The sequence below is a fragment of the Mercurialis annua genome, linkage group LG5 (assembly GCF_937616625.2).
Source record: "Mercurialis annua linkage group LG5, ddMerAnnu1.2, whole genome shotgun sequence".
In the NCBI taxonomy this organism is placed as follows: domain Eukaryota; kingdom Viridiplantae; phylum Streptophyta; class Magnoliopsida; order Malpighiales; family Euphorbiaceae; genus Mercurialis; species Mercurialis annua.
This window is the reverse complement of record NC_065574.1, coordinates 49,479,000-49,498,081: the sequence shown is the minus strand read 5'-3', so window position 1 is coordinate 49,498,081 and position 19,082 is coordinate 49,479,000. Positions and strand designations below refer to the sequence as shown.

The window sequence follows — 19,082 nt, the reverse complement described above, 5'->3', positions numbered from 1 at the left end:
TTGATCTTTTATTCACGGAAATTTCCCGCAGACATTTTTCTCTTGCTTTGAGCTTGTGAACTCCATGATTTTTTTTTGAAAAAAGAATGCTTAAATTTAACTTAAACTACTTCGTTTTGTATGATTTTGTAGAGAATGAACAAAAGCCAACTGCAAAATGGCTCAGCTGATACAGGCCGAGACACATTCCGTGAAAAAGACGCAGGTCAGCAGAGAAGGGGACACGAGAGAGGCAGATGGCAAGAAATAGGACAAGTTGAAAATGAAGGGCAGTCAAACGGGAGAAGTAGGGGCGGAAGAGGAGGGACAGGACAGGGTAGAGTAATAGGAAGGGTAAAATTTTCTTGTACCTCATAAGATGAAATATTCATTCGTGTTATTTGTACTCTTAAAAATGCTTCCGCCTTTGGTTTAAACTGCAGTTCGGAAGGGGAAACAATCATGAGTATGCCTGGGTACGAAAGGACAGAACATAATTGAATTGGTAATATTTCGGAATTCATACTATGTTTTAAGTTTCAACATACATGCGGGGTTTCTTACTGTTGTGGTGATTCATACAAGGATAGCCTACGGCTTAAATTCAAATACTAAGGCAGTATGTAGCCAGATTTCAAGAGATGGAATTGCATACAAAAAGAGAGATCAAAGAAGTTCATATTTTATACAATCTCTTCAGCATTCTTGTTTTACAGTTGATAATGTTTTTCGTATCTTAGATTCTTGAAATTTTTGTAATATTATAATAGTATGAAAAATGCTATTCAAATCAACTTGTTGTACCGTCTTAAGTCACATATTTTTATTTGCTTAGTTCCTATCGAAAAATGTATACTTCAATTTCCGTCTTTAAATTGATCCACTCGTTTGTTGCTACGTCAGGTGGTACAACAAGTCGGGTTAAAATAGGTGGATTAAATAGCATTACTTTTTAGTATTTGCAAAAGTTATGCATTGGGTAAGCTATGAGTGACAAATTGTATAAAGTGTTTTAAGGAACTAACCAGGCTGGCTTGTTCAACGGGTTCGACCTCAAACCGTAGGTCAATGCAGTTTGTTTTTTCCTAACATCTGGATTTCCACAGTTCAATCTGTTTGAATTGGATAAAACCACAAAATTGAAAAGTCACTGAAATGGTCAACCATAAAAACAATCCGGTTTTTTATTTACTAGTACTACTTTTTATTTATTTAATTGGTTGAACGGGTGGATGAACTGGTGGCCATATTGATTTAGACACTGTCACACTGGTTCAGTTTTCAGAATACTTGACTATATATATATATATATATATATATATATATATATATATATATATATATATATATATATATATATATATAGAGAGAGAGAGAGAGAGAGACCAGTGTTTTTAAAACAAACCGATATGGTCACCGGTTTGTGGTCCAACCGGTTCAACAGCAGGTTGAACCGGTTGAGTGAAAGTGTGGAAAAAAAGACCAGCCTTACAGGGGTTTCTTTTGAGAAACCTAGCAAAAAATAATAATAATAATAATAATAATAATAATAATAATAATAATAATAATAGGAAAAAAATGGCAATTGACAAGGAAGAGAATTTTAAAAAATTACCATAAATTTAGAAAAGATTGAAAAAGATAAGAGCATCTCCACTCTAGTGCCAAAATACCTCACAATGCTATAATTTTTTTTTTGATTACAAAGATAGGCCAAGGCCAAGAGATTAAAAATCTCTACACACTCTCGGGAGAGACACGCCAATATTATCCTCCATGATGAGGCTAGCAAGGTCTGCATGAACTCTATCATGAATATCCAATCCTAGATAATGAGTGAAACCAAAGTTTGCCAACCAGTCAGCACAACGATTGCCTTCTCGTAACGTATGTCTGATGCAAACTTTCCAGCTCCTACCCAGAAAGCTCCTTATAGCATTGTAAAGATTGGAGTTCGCATTTAAGCTGTCATCGTTCTTCAGTAAAGTGTCGACTGCTATTTTACTGTCCATTTCCAGAATAACATTTCTGTAACCCCGCTGCCAAGCTATGTCGAGACCATCCAGGGCTCCCCACAACTCGGCTTGAATCACAGAGCATCTTCCTATAAATCTGCTATAGCTGAACAAGCAGACGCCTTCATAATTTCTGGCTAGACCACCTGAGGCAGCCGTGTTGGTAGAGGAACGGACTGCACCATCTGAGTTGATTTTTAACCAGTTAAAAGGAGGGGAATCCCATCCAATGAGCTTTGTAGACTTAGGTGCCAAGCCTGGACGGGATAGCAGGATAAACTTCTGAGCTTGATCAGTATAACTCGTCATGGTTCTTATAGAGTGCACCACTTCCGCTGCGCTTTGTCTTTCACCGTTGAAAATGTAGTTGTTGCGACGATTCCAAAGGCACCAACATGCTAAACCAAAAATCACGTTCCACTTCTCGGTCTTGAGACCGGCTTTACCCTGCAAATTCCAGAAAAACCAGTCAATTAATGGCAGGTTAAAGAAAGTAATATCAATATTAACACCAAGTAATTTACTCCACACTTCCCTAGCAAAGATGCAGGTTCTAAAAATGTGATTTCCATCCTCAGCGCTGTCTCCGCAAACAGGACACGAAGAATCTTCAGTCATGTGACGCCTTTTACGTTCCAGATTGGTCAGGAGTTTGTTCCTAGAACCCAGCCATAAAAGGATTCTGACCCTGTGGGCTCCCGGCCAACTCCACACAGCTTGCCAGTCTCTCTGATTTTCCTCCATGATGGCATGTTCTTGAACTTGATAAGCAGATCTAACAGAAATGTTCCCAGAACTGGTGAGGCTCCAAAAGGGGTGGTCAACCTCATTGCACTGGTTTGGAGGTTTCACGGCCGCCAGATTGAGAAGGACATAATAAGGGAGTTTACTGCCCAGTTGATCCCAATTCCAGTTACCATTCATAGTAAAATCTTTAACTTTCAGTTCAAGTTCAGATTCGGGAATATGGACAGTAGATAGAAGCCTAAGAGGACCAAGGTCCCCTAGCCAATTGTCGCTCCAAAAGCTGACCGAGCTCCCGTCTCCAATCGCCCAACTGCAGCCGGATAGAATAGTTTCCCACAAGTGAGCAACATTTTTCCAAAGAGGTGAACTGTTCTTGCCCGCTTTACAAGTATTGCCCTTATTTGCCCATCCGTATTTGTTCCTAAGCACACTCACCCAAAGAAGATCCGGTTTCGTCAAAATCACAAACCCAATTTTCATAATAAAAGCGTTATTTTGTTTTTTCAGGTCCCTGAATCCACTACCCCCAGCAGAACAAGGGGAACACATCTCTTCCCATTTTAAAAGATTGGGTTTCCGGGAACCTTCTTGATAACCCCAAATAAACTGACGCACGAGTTTATTGATGCTGTTGCAGAGGCCCACAGGAAGAGGAGCAGTTTGCATCGCATAGCTCGGGATAGTCATAAGAACCGTTTTAGCAAGTGTAATTCGACCGGCTAAAGAGAGAAGGTTGGCATTCCAACCAGATAATTTTTTCTGGATCCTCTCAAGAATAAAATTATACGTTTCCTTAGTAATGCGAGAATGAAGCAGTGGGACTCCAAGGTATTTGCCAAGATCTTGACAGCGTTGGAAACCCAGTAAGCTACTAATACTGCTAGCACGCTGAAAATCCAAGTTGGGAGTAAAGAAAATTTTAGTCTTAGAGAGACTAACTCTGAGCCCAGAACTAATCGAAAAATCCTCAAGAATGGACTTGATAATAACCCCTTGATCTTCTGTAGCCCTACCAAACAAAACCAAGTCATCTGCAAAAAATAAATGAGATAAATTAGGACCTAACTTGTTAAGCTTAATAGGGATCCACTCACCATTTTGAACCGAGAGGCCAATACGGTGAGATAGACGCTCCATACAAAGAACAAAAATATACGGAGATAGAGGGTCTCCCTGACGAATTCCTCTTGACGGCTGAAATTCTTCGGATGGAGAACCATTCCAAAGAATATTCAAGCGAGAGGAAGAGATACAGTTCATAATGACTTGAACAAGATGAATAGGAATGCCGACATCCATAAGCGTATCTTCTATAAAACTCCAACTGAGGCAATCATAAGCTTTTTCAAGATCCACTTTTATAGCGAACCAGCTTTCTTTACCCTTTTTCCTCCTCATAGAGTGGATAACCTCCTGAGCAATTATAATGTTGTCGGAAATATTTCGACCGGCGACAAAACTCGCTTGGGTATGACCCACGATACTAGGCATTAAGGGCTTGAGTCTATTCGCAATAACTTTCGTAAGAATTTTATAAATCACCGTGCAAAGGCTGATGGGACGAAAATCTTTAATGGACTCAGGCTTATCAATTTTGGGAATAAGAGAAATAAGCGTTCTGTTCATATCACTGTCCATATGGCCGTTATTAAAAGCATTTGTAACAGTAGAGCATATAGAAGTACCAACAACACTCCAATGTTTCTGATAGAAAGCCGCAGGGATGCCATCAATACCAGAAGCTTTCCAAGGCGACATCTGATGAAGAGCGTGATAGATTTCCTCCTTGGTAAGTTCTCTGCGCAGATTGCTATACATGTCCGGAGCCAAAACAGGAAAACAACCCCGAATCTGATAAACTGGACGACTATGATTGGTCTCAGTATACAACTTCTTAAAGAAAGAGATAGCCAAATCGCGCAACAACGCCTCATTATCGCACCAAACACCATCAGCGTCTTTAAGGAGGCAAATGCGATTACGTCTTTTCCTAGCGGTAGACTTCGCATGGAAATAAGAAGTATTACGATCCCCTAGCATTAGCCAGTCGCATCTAGATTTCTGCAACCAATAAGTTTCCTCCCGTAATGAGACTTCTTCAAGTTCAGCTTTCAAAGTATTCTCCAACTCTGAGAGGAATTTACAAGGTCGATTTTCAAGGTATTTCTGAATTCCATTAATACGGGCAAGAAGGATTTTTTTCTGCTTAAAAATATTCCCAAACACATTAACATTCCAGTTTTGAACTTTTTCTGTGAAAGAGAGAATGTTATCCTTCAGAGAACCATTACTGTTCCAGCTCTCATTTACCACATTAACAAAGTCTACATGAGTAAGCCAAGGGGCTAGGAATTTGAAAGTTCTATTTCCCGCCCCCCCCATTCATACCACTGTTCAGCTTGATAAGCAGAGGTATGTGGTCCGAATGAATGCGAGGTAAGTGATGAGTAATAGCATTAGGGTGTCTTTGAAGCCAAATATTGTTGCAAATAACTCTGTCAAGCCGCTGAAAAAGAGTTCCCCTCCTCCAAGTGTATTTCGGGCCTACAAAATCAAGTTGAGATAAAGCGTTAGACTCTATAAAACCAGAGAAGAGGGGACAACCCAAATTTCTGTTGCAAGAGCCCCCTTTTCTGTCCGAAGAATCAAGAATCGCATTAAAATCCCCTGCAAGAATCCAAGGAGAGTTAATATCGATATAGAGATTAGTAAGATCCTTCCACAAATCATAGCGTTTGTTGGGGGTAGGGCTACCATAAACAGCAGAAAAAAGGAACGTCTCACCGGTGTTAGGGAAGGTAAGAGAGCAATGGATAAATTGGAAATGGTTCTTTAGAATATCAACTTTGACATTGTCACTCCAAAGTAACCAGATACCGCCAGCAAAACCATGAGCTTCTACGCGATGGGAGAAATTAAAGCCTGTGCTCTTGATAACTTTATCTGCTTTAGTGCCTGCAATTCTTGGTTCAACAATAATCATAATAGAAGGATTATGAAAGTCACGGAATGACTTAACAGAGCGAATGAAATTTTTTTTTTGCTGCCCCTTGGCAGTTCCAGACAAGAAGGTTGTCAGACATAAAGAAAATAAACAAGATAGAAAGGGACGAAAGGCTGACCGTCCTTAGACGGTCTATCATCTGATCCTTGGAGGAACCAAGGTTCTGTTGCTGATCAGTCGACACCACAATCTCAGGAGAGGAACTAGTTCCTTCCGAGGTTTGAACAGGTTTAGTTATCTCCATAAGAATATCACCAATATTATTAGTAGATATCGCCTTAGGAGTCATTCTCTTTTTAGCTTTGCTGTTGTTTTTAGAAATTTGATTAATCTTGACATTCCAATGGTTGCGTTGTTTATCCGGACCTTTCGGAGTGAATTTATCACGAAGAGATAATAATTTGAGCTGTTGGCAATGGTTTTGGTCCGTCACTGGAGATAAAAGTGCCACTGCCGAATGGTTCTTCTGGTTTAAAGATACTTCCACCGGAAAAAACATGCTGCCAGAAGGATCTTGAATATCTTTAGGATCAGCATGATTTTGCATGTGAGAGATGGACTTGGATTTGTCATTGCTGCCAATGCTGGATTGGACTTGTGTCTTATTTTTTTGTTCAAATTGGGCTTTAGTATCTGCATGGACCTGCATGGACATTTTTTTATTAGTGGCATTAATGTTTGTTTCAGAGAATTTACCTTGTTGGTTGGTCGTTCTCAAGATGGGAACAAGAATTTTCTTTAAATGGGAGCCTATGGTTTCCTTTTGCACATAAGGAACAAAATTATTCTTGTTATTAGTAGTATCGAATTGACCCTGAAAATTCTCCTCCAAACTGGCAATAGCATCAAATCTTGATCCAGAATGTTTGTTACCGTTATTCCCTTGATTGTTGGCAGGGATATCGGGTTTCCTTCTTCGATTCACCACCTGCATCCAGGGCCCAAACGGCGGACTTTCCACCACCAGCGGCGGTTCTGAGACGGGGTCTGAGGCGGCAGGGACTCGCTCAGTCCTGGGGCTATTTGAGACTCCCTCGACAAGGTTTTTATGAGTACAAAGGTTTTCTCGATGACCGTACCGTCCACAGTTGAAACAAATAATCGGAAGCCCCTCATACTCCACCTTTTGAAGACGGCCATCTAATAAAATCCTGGAACAAAGAGGCTTAGTTAGATCCAAGTTAATAGCCAATCTAGCGAACTTACCTCGTTCTCTTGCTTCCGTGTTAAAATCAATTTTAATGACCTTCCCTAGAGTTTTGGCTATTGCTTTCAGAACATTATTGTGATAATACTGGATAGGGAGACCTGGGAACCTGACCCAGGCAGTGACTGACGTAGCATTAATCTTGTCTGATGAGAATTCTGGACTCCATGGTTGCACCGTAAGGTAATGACCAAATAAAACCCATGGTCCTCCGGACAAGGCGTTAATATAGTCCTCCATCGAGTAGAATCTAACGAGGAAGAAGTTATTATCCAGATCGACGAGACTTGGGTAACTTTTAGGCTTCCACAATTTCAAGATACGACTGAGAAGGGTTCTATACCCAATATTTTTGCCAAGAAGACGAACAACTATGCAGAGTTTCATGTTTTGTGATATAAGATTGTGAACTCTGTCTGAAAAATTGATCGTTGGCATTCCTTTAGAGTCACCAAATTCTATATCCTTTTCTTCCAGTGTGAAAGCTTCAAAATCTTCATCCTGGCTACTCCGATCACCTTTAAAATTGTTCATAAGAGTGTCCTTAAACGAGATTTTCTCATTGTCTTGTGATATTGTGTCCGTGGAGATTTTCTCATTGTCTTATTATATCTAAATTATTTACAGATTTGCCATCAATAATGATAATCACTTATAAAACTATAAATTTAGCATTTAGTTTAGCATTTTGCAATGGAGTAAATTTTAATAATATGTGCTATATGTAGCATTTTATCTTATTTTGTGCTAAAAATAGCATAAAAAATACAACATGCAATGGAGATGCTCTAAGCAATACACCAAATCATTCCACCATAATTTACGCATCATGTATATTTGCCCAGATTTGCATTTCTCACAAAGTGAGGAGAAGAGCCAAATTAGGGAATAAACAATTAAGGTTAAAGTGGGCTAAAAATAGAATAAAATTAAATAAAATAAGCCAAAAATAAAATAAAATAAAAAATTAATAAAAAGAAACAATCAATTAAATATAAATATTAAATAAATTACCACTTTAATCAATTAGTTATGAAAACTATTCTATTATATATTATCATACACTAAGTAAAATTAAATAAATATTACTCTATTTTAAATTTTAATTTAGCAAATGAAATTAAAATATAATTATTTTTTTAAAATTATTCTATGCAAAATTAATTATAGTCATATTTGACTTAAATATTGAAAATTTACCATTTTTTAACTCATTTAGCAATCAAAATCAATTACTACCAAATGCTAAATTAAATAAATAAATATTGTATCCTTTTAAATTTTAATTAAGATAATAAATTAAAGTATAATTAAATTTACAAAATAACATTTTTTAATTCCATATATAAATTAAATCTATTCTAGTTAATATGGAAGCAAAAATTATTTGACTTAAATATTATAATGTTTCCAATTTTAATTCAATTAATAATTGAAAATCATTTATTAATGATATATTACCAAATGCTAAATTAAATAAATAAATATTGTATCCTTTTAAATTTTAATTAAGATAATAAATTAAAGTATAATTAAATTTCCAAAATAACATTTTTTAATTCCATATATAAATTAAATCTAATTCTAATTAATATGGAAGCAAAATAATTTGACTTAAATATTATAATATTTCCAATTTTAATTCAATTAGTAATTGAGAATCATTTATTAATGATATATTACCATATGCTACAACATCAATTTTTCTTATCGATTTTAGTATAGAAACTTAAAGAAAAAAAGAAATAATTAAAAAGAACAAAAATTAAAAGAATTAAAAATTTAATTTAGATATGTATGTATAATTGAACCGGCCAGTTCAATTCGGTTCCGGTTCAACGGTTCTACTCGGTTCTTCCAGTTCAATTTGGTCCAACTAAGTTCTGAAAACTTAATAACCCGGACTGATGGCCGGATTCCGGTTGAACCAATTGAACCGGCCGGTCGTCCGGTTTTTAAAATACTGATGTAGACATTTCATGACAAAGACTGCACCAATCGTTGGTTTCTTGGTTTTACTAACCGACTACCTCAGAAAACTTGCCAATTAATGCAAATTTGTAGTAAGTCGAAATGGCGCCTATTTCATCTAAAATATTTAGAGATGATTGGTAGCCACATTGTAGAGTCGATCAAAGTCTTTTAATATTCTATACTTTTGGTTGTTTCCCATAAATTTACAATTCTCATCCTTCCCCTCTGTAACAGTGACCTTTTACATGCACAACTTTAAGAATAAATTAATTGCTAAGTATACAAAAGAAAAAGAGAAGACTGGCTTTTTCCAAACCAATCATATATTTTACTGAACATAGAAAAAAGAAAAAGAAAAAGAAAAAATTTCTTGAAATTTTCACATCAAAGATGACCAATTATTCTAATTTATGCTAAACCGGACCATCATCTATCTTCTTCTTCAGCACCATCCAAATCAAAGATGCCCAGTTGGTTAGAGTAAGTATATATAATGTCAACATGTTCATATTTCTTGCTTTCTTGGTTCATATTTTCTTGATTTCTTGGTCTATATTTTCTTTTCTTATTTTGAGAAGAATTGGTCTATATTTTCTTGATTTCTTGATTCTTGGTTCATATTTTCTTGATTTCTTGGTTTGATCATTCATACTTTCTTGGATTCTTGACTTAGGACTCAGCATTCGCTTAAAAGGAGGCTGATCGAAGAGGATGATTTTGAATGGAAACTACCCAACTCATCAAGAAATGATAGTAAACTATTGTTAAAATATGTGGGCGGTGTTGATGTAAGTTTCTTGAAAGAAGATCCTTCTGTTGCTTGTGGATCACTTATTGTTCTAGATCTCCAAACTTTTCGAGTAGTTTACGAAGATTATTCCCTCGTTCGCCTTCGTGTTCCTTACATCGCCGGCTTTCTTGCCTTCCGAGAGGTCACTTTATTCACCAGTTTCTCTGTTTTTTTGCTCTTACTTTACACTGAAGTTATGTGATTTTGACTTTTTTTTTTGTCATTTTAGGTTCCAATACTTTTACCACTTATTGAGAAGATGAAGAAGAGTCAAAATCCTTTTTACCCACAGGTGACTGTTGAATGTTTTGAATTGCAGTAATTTTATCATCTGCTGGTACTTTCTTTTACCATGTTTTAGACTTATTTTTCACTTTTTGCTTAGTTGATAATGGTGGATGGTAATGGAAAGCTTCACCCAAGAGGCAAGTAGTCTTCTTTCAATTTATTTGACTTGCTTTCAGATATTATTTTTTGTTTCCTATATTGACAAATGTATCCTATAACATAAAGATAAATAAAAAATCTCATGTAGGTTTTGGCTTGGCTTGCCATCTAGGCGTTTTGGCTGATATTCCCACCATTGGGATTGGAAAGAATGTAAGTTTCTGGTAATATTATTTTTTTTTCTCTAAATCTCTCTAAATTACTAATTTTTTCAGATTTTTATATAGATATCTGAAACCATGTTGAGAAATAGCAATTTTTTAAAATTCAAGTGGAAAATGGTGTTTTTTTTAAAATTAGAAAAACAGTATCAGATCTAAATTCATGAGTGATAGTAATCGACTCATAATTATATCATCTTAAATCTTTTATATATCAGAATATTTTGGATTGAATATAATTTCAGCTGCATTATGTGGATGGTCTGAATGAAGATGAAATCAGAGAACTGCTTCAAGACAGAGCAAGAAATGGTGAGGATTTTGCCAAATTGACAGGACGCTCTGGTTGCATGTGGGGAGCAGTAAGAGATTCCGAATAATACACCCTGTTTTTAGTATTGAGGATTTTTTTCTTCTTCTGCTACATTGTTTTATTAAATCATTTTTCCCCTTCAACAGGCAATAAGAGCAACAAGGGGATCACATGATCCCATATATGTATCAATTGGTCACAGAATATCACTAGATACCGCCATCAACGTAGCGAAAATAACTCGCAAGTATCATCTGCCGGAGCCTGTAAGACAGGCTGATTTAAGATCAAGAGAATACATCAGGAACCAGAAATCAACATTGTTAACTATGGCTGACAGTTCTTGGAAAACAACTACTGCCATTCATCTGTTCAATGAGTTGGCGAGTTCTGATTTCTTGAGGTTTCTTCCTAGTTACTTGAGGGGGCCGGAGTCTTTATGTAGATGGCACTTGACACATTTGCACACAACTGATCAATGTGAGATCTTCAGGAGTTTCCTAATCAAGAAAGTTTATTATGAGAATTATGTTCTCACTGAGGAGCAGCTTTATGCTATGGGGCTCGAAGACTTTCTAATTTCGAACGGAAAAAGATTACTTAGATTCTTGAGAGACTGAAGACACTTTTCTTTTTAGCTTTTTTTTTTTTATAGTTTTGTCTTCCATCAATTGCAATTCTGGAAAATGGAAACTCTAATCTTTTTTGATATTTTATGTTTTACGCTAAAGGATTTTATCGCCAAATTTTCTTAGTACGGTCTACTATACATTCACTAATCATCATTCACAAAGTGAAAATGTATCAACAACATACAAAAAATGTTGAAACAGTGTACCATAAATAATTGAAATAATACTTATCGAGCATCCTTCTCAGAATCGACTTGCTTCCGACCCACAAGAACACCCTCGTCCCATGTCTCAATAAACCTACGATACAGAGAATTGGTATCAGATAACTGGACAAAAAATAAGTTTATGTATATCTTTCCCTAAATCTGCATTTGGAAGAAAAATTGAGGCATTCTAATAAAAAGTAACCTTTCTCCATCAATGTCAATACAAAGGAAGAGGCCATGTCGCCATCCATCTTGGAAATGGCCAAAAAATACTTCACCAGACTCCGCATAGAAGCGGCCTTCACCATTTGCCTTACCCTTCCAAAAGTTTGCGAACCATCGATCTCCAGTGTGAAAATAATACCAACCCTAAATGATGACAGAAATCTATTCAATTCAAATTCATAAGAGAAAATCCATCTATTCCATGAAAGTTACGGAAGTTTCATATCAAAATTATGTAGCAGGAGATGTAGGAAAAATTTGTACTACATTGAGTGCGAATTAAGGATGCAAGTCAGAAGGCACACAAGACATGTTTGATAGCATTCATGGATAATTGTGCTGATCCCAATGAATTGAACATTAATGAGATATCACCGTGCTAGAGGCGCAACAAGATAAAGTCTTAATTGTAGCATTTCTTTTTAGAAAAAGAAAATGTTACAAAAGGAAACCAAACCTTTCCGTGCATGACATCATCTCTCCATGACCCCTGAAACACATCTCCGTTACTGAAGTAGAGTGCACCTGGACCGGATCTCTTACCATAACGCCACATTCCGTCATATATGCTACCATCTTCAAGCATAAGTTGGCCCTACACAAATAGATTAACTTAAGTGGCAATATACCCCTTGAACTTGCAAGCAATGGGCAATTAACACAAATATTAACTTTGTAGGCAAATCAGTACACGAACTTGATGATTATGGGCAATTTGCCCCATTTTGAAAATTTGCCCCCTCAATTTGTAAGTTAATTGTCTCTTAAATTGGCAATTTGCCCCCTTAACTTGTAAGTTAATTTGCCAAAATGGGCTAATTGCCCATAATCAACAAGTTCGTGTATTGATTTGCCAACAAAGTTAATTTGTGTGTTAATTGTCCATTGCTTACAAGTTGAAGGGACAAATTGCTACTTAAGTCCAAATAGATTCATTGAAAAAAGGCCTTTGGTTTCTTCTACTAATAAGAAACAGAAAATCATCCAGGAAGAAAATTCTGCATAGTGCTGACAGGGATACAGCTGGGTACCTTTCCTTCAGGAAGACCTCCTTGGCACCTGCCTCTATAAACACCTCCTCTGTACTGCATCTCTGTAACAGGACTCCACTTTTTTGGGGAATCTCGCTCAGATTCCTGCATTCAACTAGATAATTAGAATACAATGCCTTCTGAAACGACGGAAGAAACTCATCTTTAAAACCAGAAAGCAATTTAAAAAAATAAAAATTTAGGATTTAAGATTGGCTCTAAATATACAAAGGAGACCTTGGTGTTCTTCTCATTTATTTCTTAATGAGGAAGTGCTTATATTTAACAAAGAAACAAGAACAATGATAATAAAATAATTATAGAAAAAGGATAGTTGATCCTAATATATGAAGTAAAAAAACAGAAGTGCTAATAGTAAAGAGCTTGCTGATACTGTTGGATGCTAAAAATAAACCCTTCCAAAGAAGCCATAAGCACAAATCCATAATCAATTAATGCAAGAATCGTGCTCACAGCAAGAATATATCCATCCCATTACAAATTATGTAAACAGTTTTATCATCCAACCAAAAACATTAAAATACATTTATAAGCCCATCTCTCAGTGCATGATGCAAGTTATCCAACATGGTTAGAGTGAAGTTAGAAGTCACCTATTGTGTTGAAATAATATACATATATAAAGTTTAAAAGTTACCAACCAAAGTGCCCAAAACAAGAACAAAATGACATGGAATAAGTAGAATACCAGCATAGATGCAGCACGAACAGAGAGAACGCCTTGCTTTTTTGGTACATCAACATTCCTGCTCTTTAACATTGTAGATGCACTATTGTAAAAATCCCTTACTAATAGGAAACCTGTATCACTCAATGCACCCAAAGAAGAGACACTGGAGATGGCAATTTTTTGTTCTTTAACAACTCCTTCAGTTTTTGGTTCAAAGAGTTCTGTTGCATATGAGACATTTAGACCCTCTTTCGATTCTTCCCAAGACCTTACACCAACTGGAAGGCGGAAGATGCTCAGGTTATCAAGCATTGAAGTATCTCCAGCCCTTTCTTTGGCCCACTCTTGTGCAATTTGATATCCTGGTCCCCAGTTCCAACTAGTAAGTGGCTCCCTCTGCAGAACAGGAGTTTCTACATAATATCATGTGGACATGGTTAGACAAGAGATAGTAATGACTTCACAAATCGTACACTGATAAAAATAAAAAGAATTGATTCAACTATAACTGAATTTAACCTTTTGGTGCTACCTTCAGTAAATTGCTCATACAAATTGGAAGAGGTGGTGGTCTCGGCATCTGATAAGCCAATCTCATCTTCTTTAGCTTCATTACTGCAATGTTTATCATGTCAAAAATTCAGAAGTCAAAGTTGATAAGAAAATGGAGTATCAGACACATATAAATTAGAACAAGGCTCGAGAGTAGAAACAACTGTACCTCGAACTGTTAATATCATGATAGTTGCTGCTTGGTAATGTCTCAGGTTCTTCATATCCCTTATCCATACCTTCTGCCACACCACTTGCAGCACTACTACTTTCTATTGCAGCAGACTCTGATGAATTTAACTCCTTGGAAAGCTGTGGATCTGTGACTTCATTGATTCCTTCTTTATCATCTGATTGTTGTCTCCTTAAGAAGTTAGAAACAAAGGGGAAATGCTGGGCCAGTCTGGACAACAAGCTATTTCTCTGAGGACTCTGTACCTCACTACAACTAGTAATAATGAGACAAAGTTCAAAAAGAAAATAGAAGAGAAACTAAAAATTAGCATATTTTTGATCAATGAATATGAGGGTGAGGATTCTTGTTAAGCAATTAGAAAAGCCAACAACAACAATTGCCCTAAACAATGTACAAACCAGCCTCATATTTTCATAGCATAGAAATATGTCTATCCAACAAATTCAGAAAGTTCTTAATGTTGAGAGATCCTGTACCATTTTCACCTGAAATTCTTATGTGGGATTATCACTAAAATTGTTTTGAATTTATAACCAGAACTAGTTTAACTGAATAATGATTGGAAAAGTAATTTTTTTGGGACAAAGCATCTGAAAAGATACTAAACAATTATCAACCAATGCACATTGATGAAAATTAAGATCTCATCCGATAGCGTCGTATGTTTCAAGTATAGATTCTTACCCCACAGTGAGAATTGTTGTTACAATCATGTTGCGGTCCAAATTAGGTTCATGAGCTGTAGTAATAATAATTTCCCCCGTATATTTTGCAGTTTGACGAAAAGTAAGCAAGGAGGTATCTATGTCTCTGTCTTCAATAAAATCTGAACTGGCAATGTTGCATATGACAACGCCATTTAAGTTCTGTAAATAATCAACACCAAAAGAATCAACAATCATTAGAATAGAATTTAGATTTCAACAAGAAAGAATGGTGTTTAATCCTCGAAACAATGACTTGAGATAAGAAAATATTATGATTCAAAATGTTTGTACCTATCCGCAAGACAACAAGAAGAAACCCATTGTTTGTAGAAAAATATACTTTGCAATTTACATTTGTTAAATCATTAATGCAAATATTCACACTTCTCCAGTGAAATGTACTTTAATCATACCTCCACACCAGGTCCTATGAAAGGGCAGTCATATAGAGCTTTCAAAATTGAACTTTTGGCGTTGTTGCCAGCTCCAAATCCAATTTTTGATTCTTTGAACCTTTTCAAAATCTGTGCATGATTGCAATTGCTAATAAAGGTCAGAACAGGGGAAGGAAAAAGAAATGAGACATACAAATCTAAATGTCCTGTTATCCTCAAAGTTAAATCATGCATCCATCAATTTGAAAGAGAATACTTTACTGATACTTTTAACCATAAGAAGAAACTATGGATATATGCCAGAACAATAAACAAGAAGAAATACACAAAAATAATTGAAGTCACTAACTTGTGTTGATGGAATGGTCATCAACCCTTACTTTCAAAACTTCTGAAACTTCGACTTCTCTCACATTGTTATTCAGTGAATCAATTAGTTTCAGGTGCATCTCCTGAAACAACCAGCAATATCCAAATTATGGTAAGAATGAACTGAGATAGACCAAGAAAATAAAAAAAATACATACTGAGATAAAAACAGAAACGGTATTCATGGCCAACAAAACAGCAGTATTTGCAGTCCTCAAAGCCTCATCTAGAGTGACCAAATCCTTTTTGAGTAGTGTGTCGGCATCAATATCTATAAAATACAACAAAAAACATAAAAAAACATCTATTAGCTTACGAATCTAGTAGTAAATCCTGATTCGTAGATAAAATCATTTGATCTACTTCCAGAAATTTTATTTAACCTAGCAATTATCTTTCTCTGATGTTCAGAGAGAAAGAGCTAGTCGCAATATCCCAACAATGTATCAGTATAGTCCAAAAAAATTATTGTTTCATAATGCCTCAGGTTTCCAGTAGATACCCTCAACCAGCTTCTTAAGTCAAACAACTAGAACAAGCTGCCCTCTCCTGGGCCATAATCCCAAGTCAGAAAGGTAAACAACATTAGATCATACGCACATGGTAACATGGGTGGTCTAATGATGTGACTATAAAGGAGCTCATGCATACGAATAGGCAGCCCTGTCAATGATATTGGAGAAAGCCACGGTCTAATTCGAAAATATCATTCTCTATCTGTTTTATAGTTCTAAACAAAAGCAAACAAAAGATCTTGCTACCTAAAGGTATTTGACACATTACTTACCAATGCAAAAATTTGCATACTCTTGGATTTTTCCTACCAAATCTTTCACCTGTGAAGTGGTATTTACAATTTCAAGGAAAACAATCAAGCAAATAGGCAAATAAGAGAATAATATTTTCGAGTAAATTGAAACCCAAATGAAACTTTTTCAACATTGAATTAGTTTCCCATGATACTTTTGTTTTTTATTTGTAGAAAAGAAGCATGTCATATCAGTCAATCTCATAATACCTCGTCTTGACGCCTTTGTCCTTCAAAGCTGAAAGGCCTCAGACAAACAGCAACAGCAAACCCATTTCTAGATCTTACAGTTTTAAGTACATCAAGTGCTGTAACATGCTCTATGCCAAATCCTGCAGTAGCCACCTAGCAAAGTCGCACACATGCATGCACAACAACAAACAAATGATAAGCCATACTTCCATGTCAGTCAAGCTATTAAGTTACCAAAGGACAGGAAACACTAATGACACCAGAATAGCAAATTAAAATTTCTATAAAATCATATAGTTTTTTTTTAAAGTAAAATTGTTTTCATTTAATGCATCTTAACCAGAAATTACACGAGAAAAATTGACTCACATATGAAGCACAGATTCAGAATCACAAATTCAGACTAAAAGAAGTTATAGATATACAATTACGTTTAAGTGTTTTGTTTTCAACCTCACATGCATGTATAAACAGAAGCAGGACAATTTAATTAATTCAAGTAAGTTTAAGCATTTTCTTTTCAGCCCCACATGCGAAGCAGTATAATTTAGTAGCTTGACCGGCTGAAAAAAAATCAAGAGAATTACAACATTCACAATGAACATCCCAAATTGTAAGTTGATAATGGTATCAATGAGCACTATTCTCATACCCTCATAAAAAGCATATATTTCCTGTCGAACATATCTTTTGGTTCAGAATTTCTCCACACGAATTTTGATATCCGTCATTACAATTACACACACAACAATTCATCTAACAGATAAAAGCTACTCCAAGTTTATTACGGTCTCATAAATCATAGAAATGAAATGAATCGCAGAATAAAGCACAAACCAAGATAATAGCTGTTGAACATGACTGCATAAAATAGGAAGCTTCCAAAATCCTTGGATTAAGATCTGCAAACATGAAGAACACATGTTAAGATATCTACAATCCATGACATGATCAACACAACATAAAAAAAATGTTTCTCCAATCATGCTCAAGATTCCATAACGAAGCCCTTTCTACAAAAATACAAAAAAAAACACACATACAAGAACCTCCTAAAACTGCCACCACATATCAAAACCATAATAACCACTAAACACCAAAAAGAAGGCTCCAAATTCTTGTTAGTTAATTAGTAACTAGACAAACCTAAATGTTTTATGCATAAAACAAGAGCAAACCAATACCTAAAATCCAAACCGCATAGGCAACTAACAGTTACTAAATCCCTAATATCATGATATCTAACCGAATTAAATAATATATCAATATTTAAAATAAACAACTGCATATCTAGGTAGCACTAAGGGAGAGTTTATGGTGTGTAGTTGCCACCTTATTATTTTTGAATCTTGTACTACAGTTTTGCTCCCCTTAAAATTTAAATTTTATCAATTTTGTCCATTTTACAGACTTTCAATACAATCTTGTCCACTTTACACACTTCATTCAATCAACGTGACATAAAAATACATCAAGATAATGTTAAATTCGTAACACTAACCATCTCCAAAAACTCTTTCTTGTAATTTCACATTCAGTGAATCTTTGGCATCAATATCCCTGCAAAACAAATTCAAACTAGATAAACACTAAACACTACACTTCAAAAACAAAACAAAAAAGCAGATAAAAACAGTAATTAGAGAAATTAATTACCAGAATCTAAACGAAGAAGATAATTGAAACGGAGAATCAAAACAGAAATCAAAAACAGCATCTACTCTACTTCCAATTCCAATCACCTCCACCACTAACTCGCTCTGACTCGCTCTTTTTTCTTCTTCAACCTCTTCCAAACTCGCCGCCGCAACTCTAAATAACCGCGGCGGGGTACTTTTACCGGTAAAATTCAATCTCCTGCTTAACTTTAAGGTTTGAAAGAACTGTTTATTATGCAAAACGGATTTTGACGAAAGGTAAGAGGATAAAGTGATGCGAGAAAGTGAGTGAAAATTAGCGTAAACGGGAAGAAGCTCCATTGCAAATTTTTAATGGAGTTTTACATCTGGAAAAATATAAAATTGTACGGTGCTCTGTTTTCGGATTTGCCTTCTTCCATAGGAAAAAAAATGGGAATTTTACATATAAATACTTCTTAAAAAAAACAAACAACAAAGATACTCGTTCTTTTAAGGAGGTCGTTATATTTTTATATTCTTTCTCCAAACTTTATAATATCGAAATAAAAAATAACACGACCTTTAAAAACGTGGCAATTCAGGACACCACCTTTTATTTCTTTTCAAAAATAACACGGGCACATTTTTAGTGGCATTTTTGCTGACGTGGCATGACACGTGACACTCCCATCGGGTGTCCAAGTCAGCAAAATTTTATCTAAAACGTGCCCATGTTGTTTTTGAAAAGAAATGAAAGGTGATGCCCTGAATTGACACATTTTAAAGATCGTGTTATTTTTGAAAATTCGTATAAAGGTG

General features: G+C 35.6%; 2 protein-coding genes and 1 long non-coding RNA gene across 5 annotated transcripts; 2 read left to right on the top strand and 1 right to left on the bottom strand.

Moving 5' to 3' along the window:
* Nucleotides 1–139: 139 nt before the first annotated feature.
* Nucleotides 140–813, top strand: LOC126680714 (uncharacterized). Its single transcript, XR_007641272.2, has 3 exons — nucleotides 140–333; nucleotides 423–484; nucleotides 570–813. It is a non-coding gene; the product is annotated as an uncharacterized LOC126680714 (long non-coding RNA).
* Nucleotides 814–9,110: 8,297 nt separating this feature from the next.
* On the top strand, nucleotides 9,111–11,367 carry LOC126680762 (uncharacterized). Its single transcript, XM_050375941.2, has 7 exons — nucleotides 9,111–9,406; nucleotides 9,600–9,858; nucleotides 9,946–10,008; nucleotides 10,102–10,141; nucleotides 10,252–10,316; nucleotides 10,570–10,686; nucleotides 10,784–11,367. Exons 1-7 carry the CDS (start codon nucleotides 9,390–9,392, stop codon nucleotides 11,255–11,257), a joined length of 1,035 nt encoding a protein of 344 aa, XP_050231898.1. The 5' UTR covers nucleotides 9,111–9,389; the 3' UTR covers nucleotides 11,258–11,367.
* Nucleotides 10,693–18,731, bottom strand: LOC126680760 (protein ACCUMULATION AND REPLICATION OF CHLOROPLASTS 3, chloroplastic). Of its 3 annotated transcripts, XM_050375939.2 has the most exons (17): nucleotides 18,301–18,731; nucleotides 18,146–18,204; nucleotides 17,482–17,546; nucleotides 16,663–16,797; nucleotides 16,432–16,480; nucleotides 15,803–15,915; nucleotides 15,656–15,727; nucleotides 15,294–15,404; nucleotides 14,858–15,039; nucleotides 14,147–14,425; nucleotides 13,958–14,040; nucleotides 13,444–13,838; nucleotides 12,735–12,839; nucleotides 12,161–12,298; nucleotides 11,681–11,847; nucleotides 11,476–11,569; nucleotides 10,693–11,137 (listed from the first exon to the last, which is right to left on the bottom strand). In XM_050375939.2, the coding sequence occupies exons 1-16, from the start codon at nucleotides 18,621–18,623 to the stop codon at nucleotides 11,497–11,499; spliced, it is 2,349 nt and encodes a 782-aa protein (XP_050231896.1). In that variant the 5' UTR covers nucleotides 18,624–18,731; the 3' UTR covers nucleotides 10,693–11,137; nucleotides 11,476–11,496. The 3 variants fall into 3 exon arrangements, with proteins under 3 accessions (XP_050231896.1, XP_050231895.1, XP_050231897.1); XM_050375938.2 differs by lacking the exon at nucleotides 10,693–11,137 and having other exon boundaries at nucleotides 11,321–11,569; XM_050375940.2 differs by lacking the exon at nucleotides 10,693–11,137 and having other exon boundaries at nucleotides 11,321–11,569; nucleotides 14,147–14,419; nucleotides 18,301–18,730.
* Between the last annotated feature and the right edge of the window lie 351 nt (nucleotides 18,732–19,082).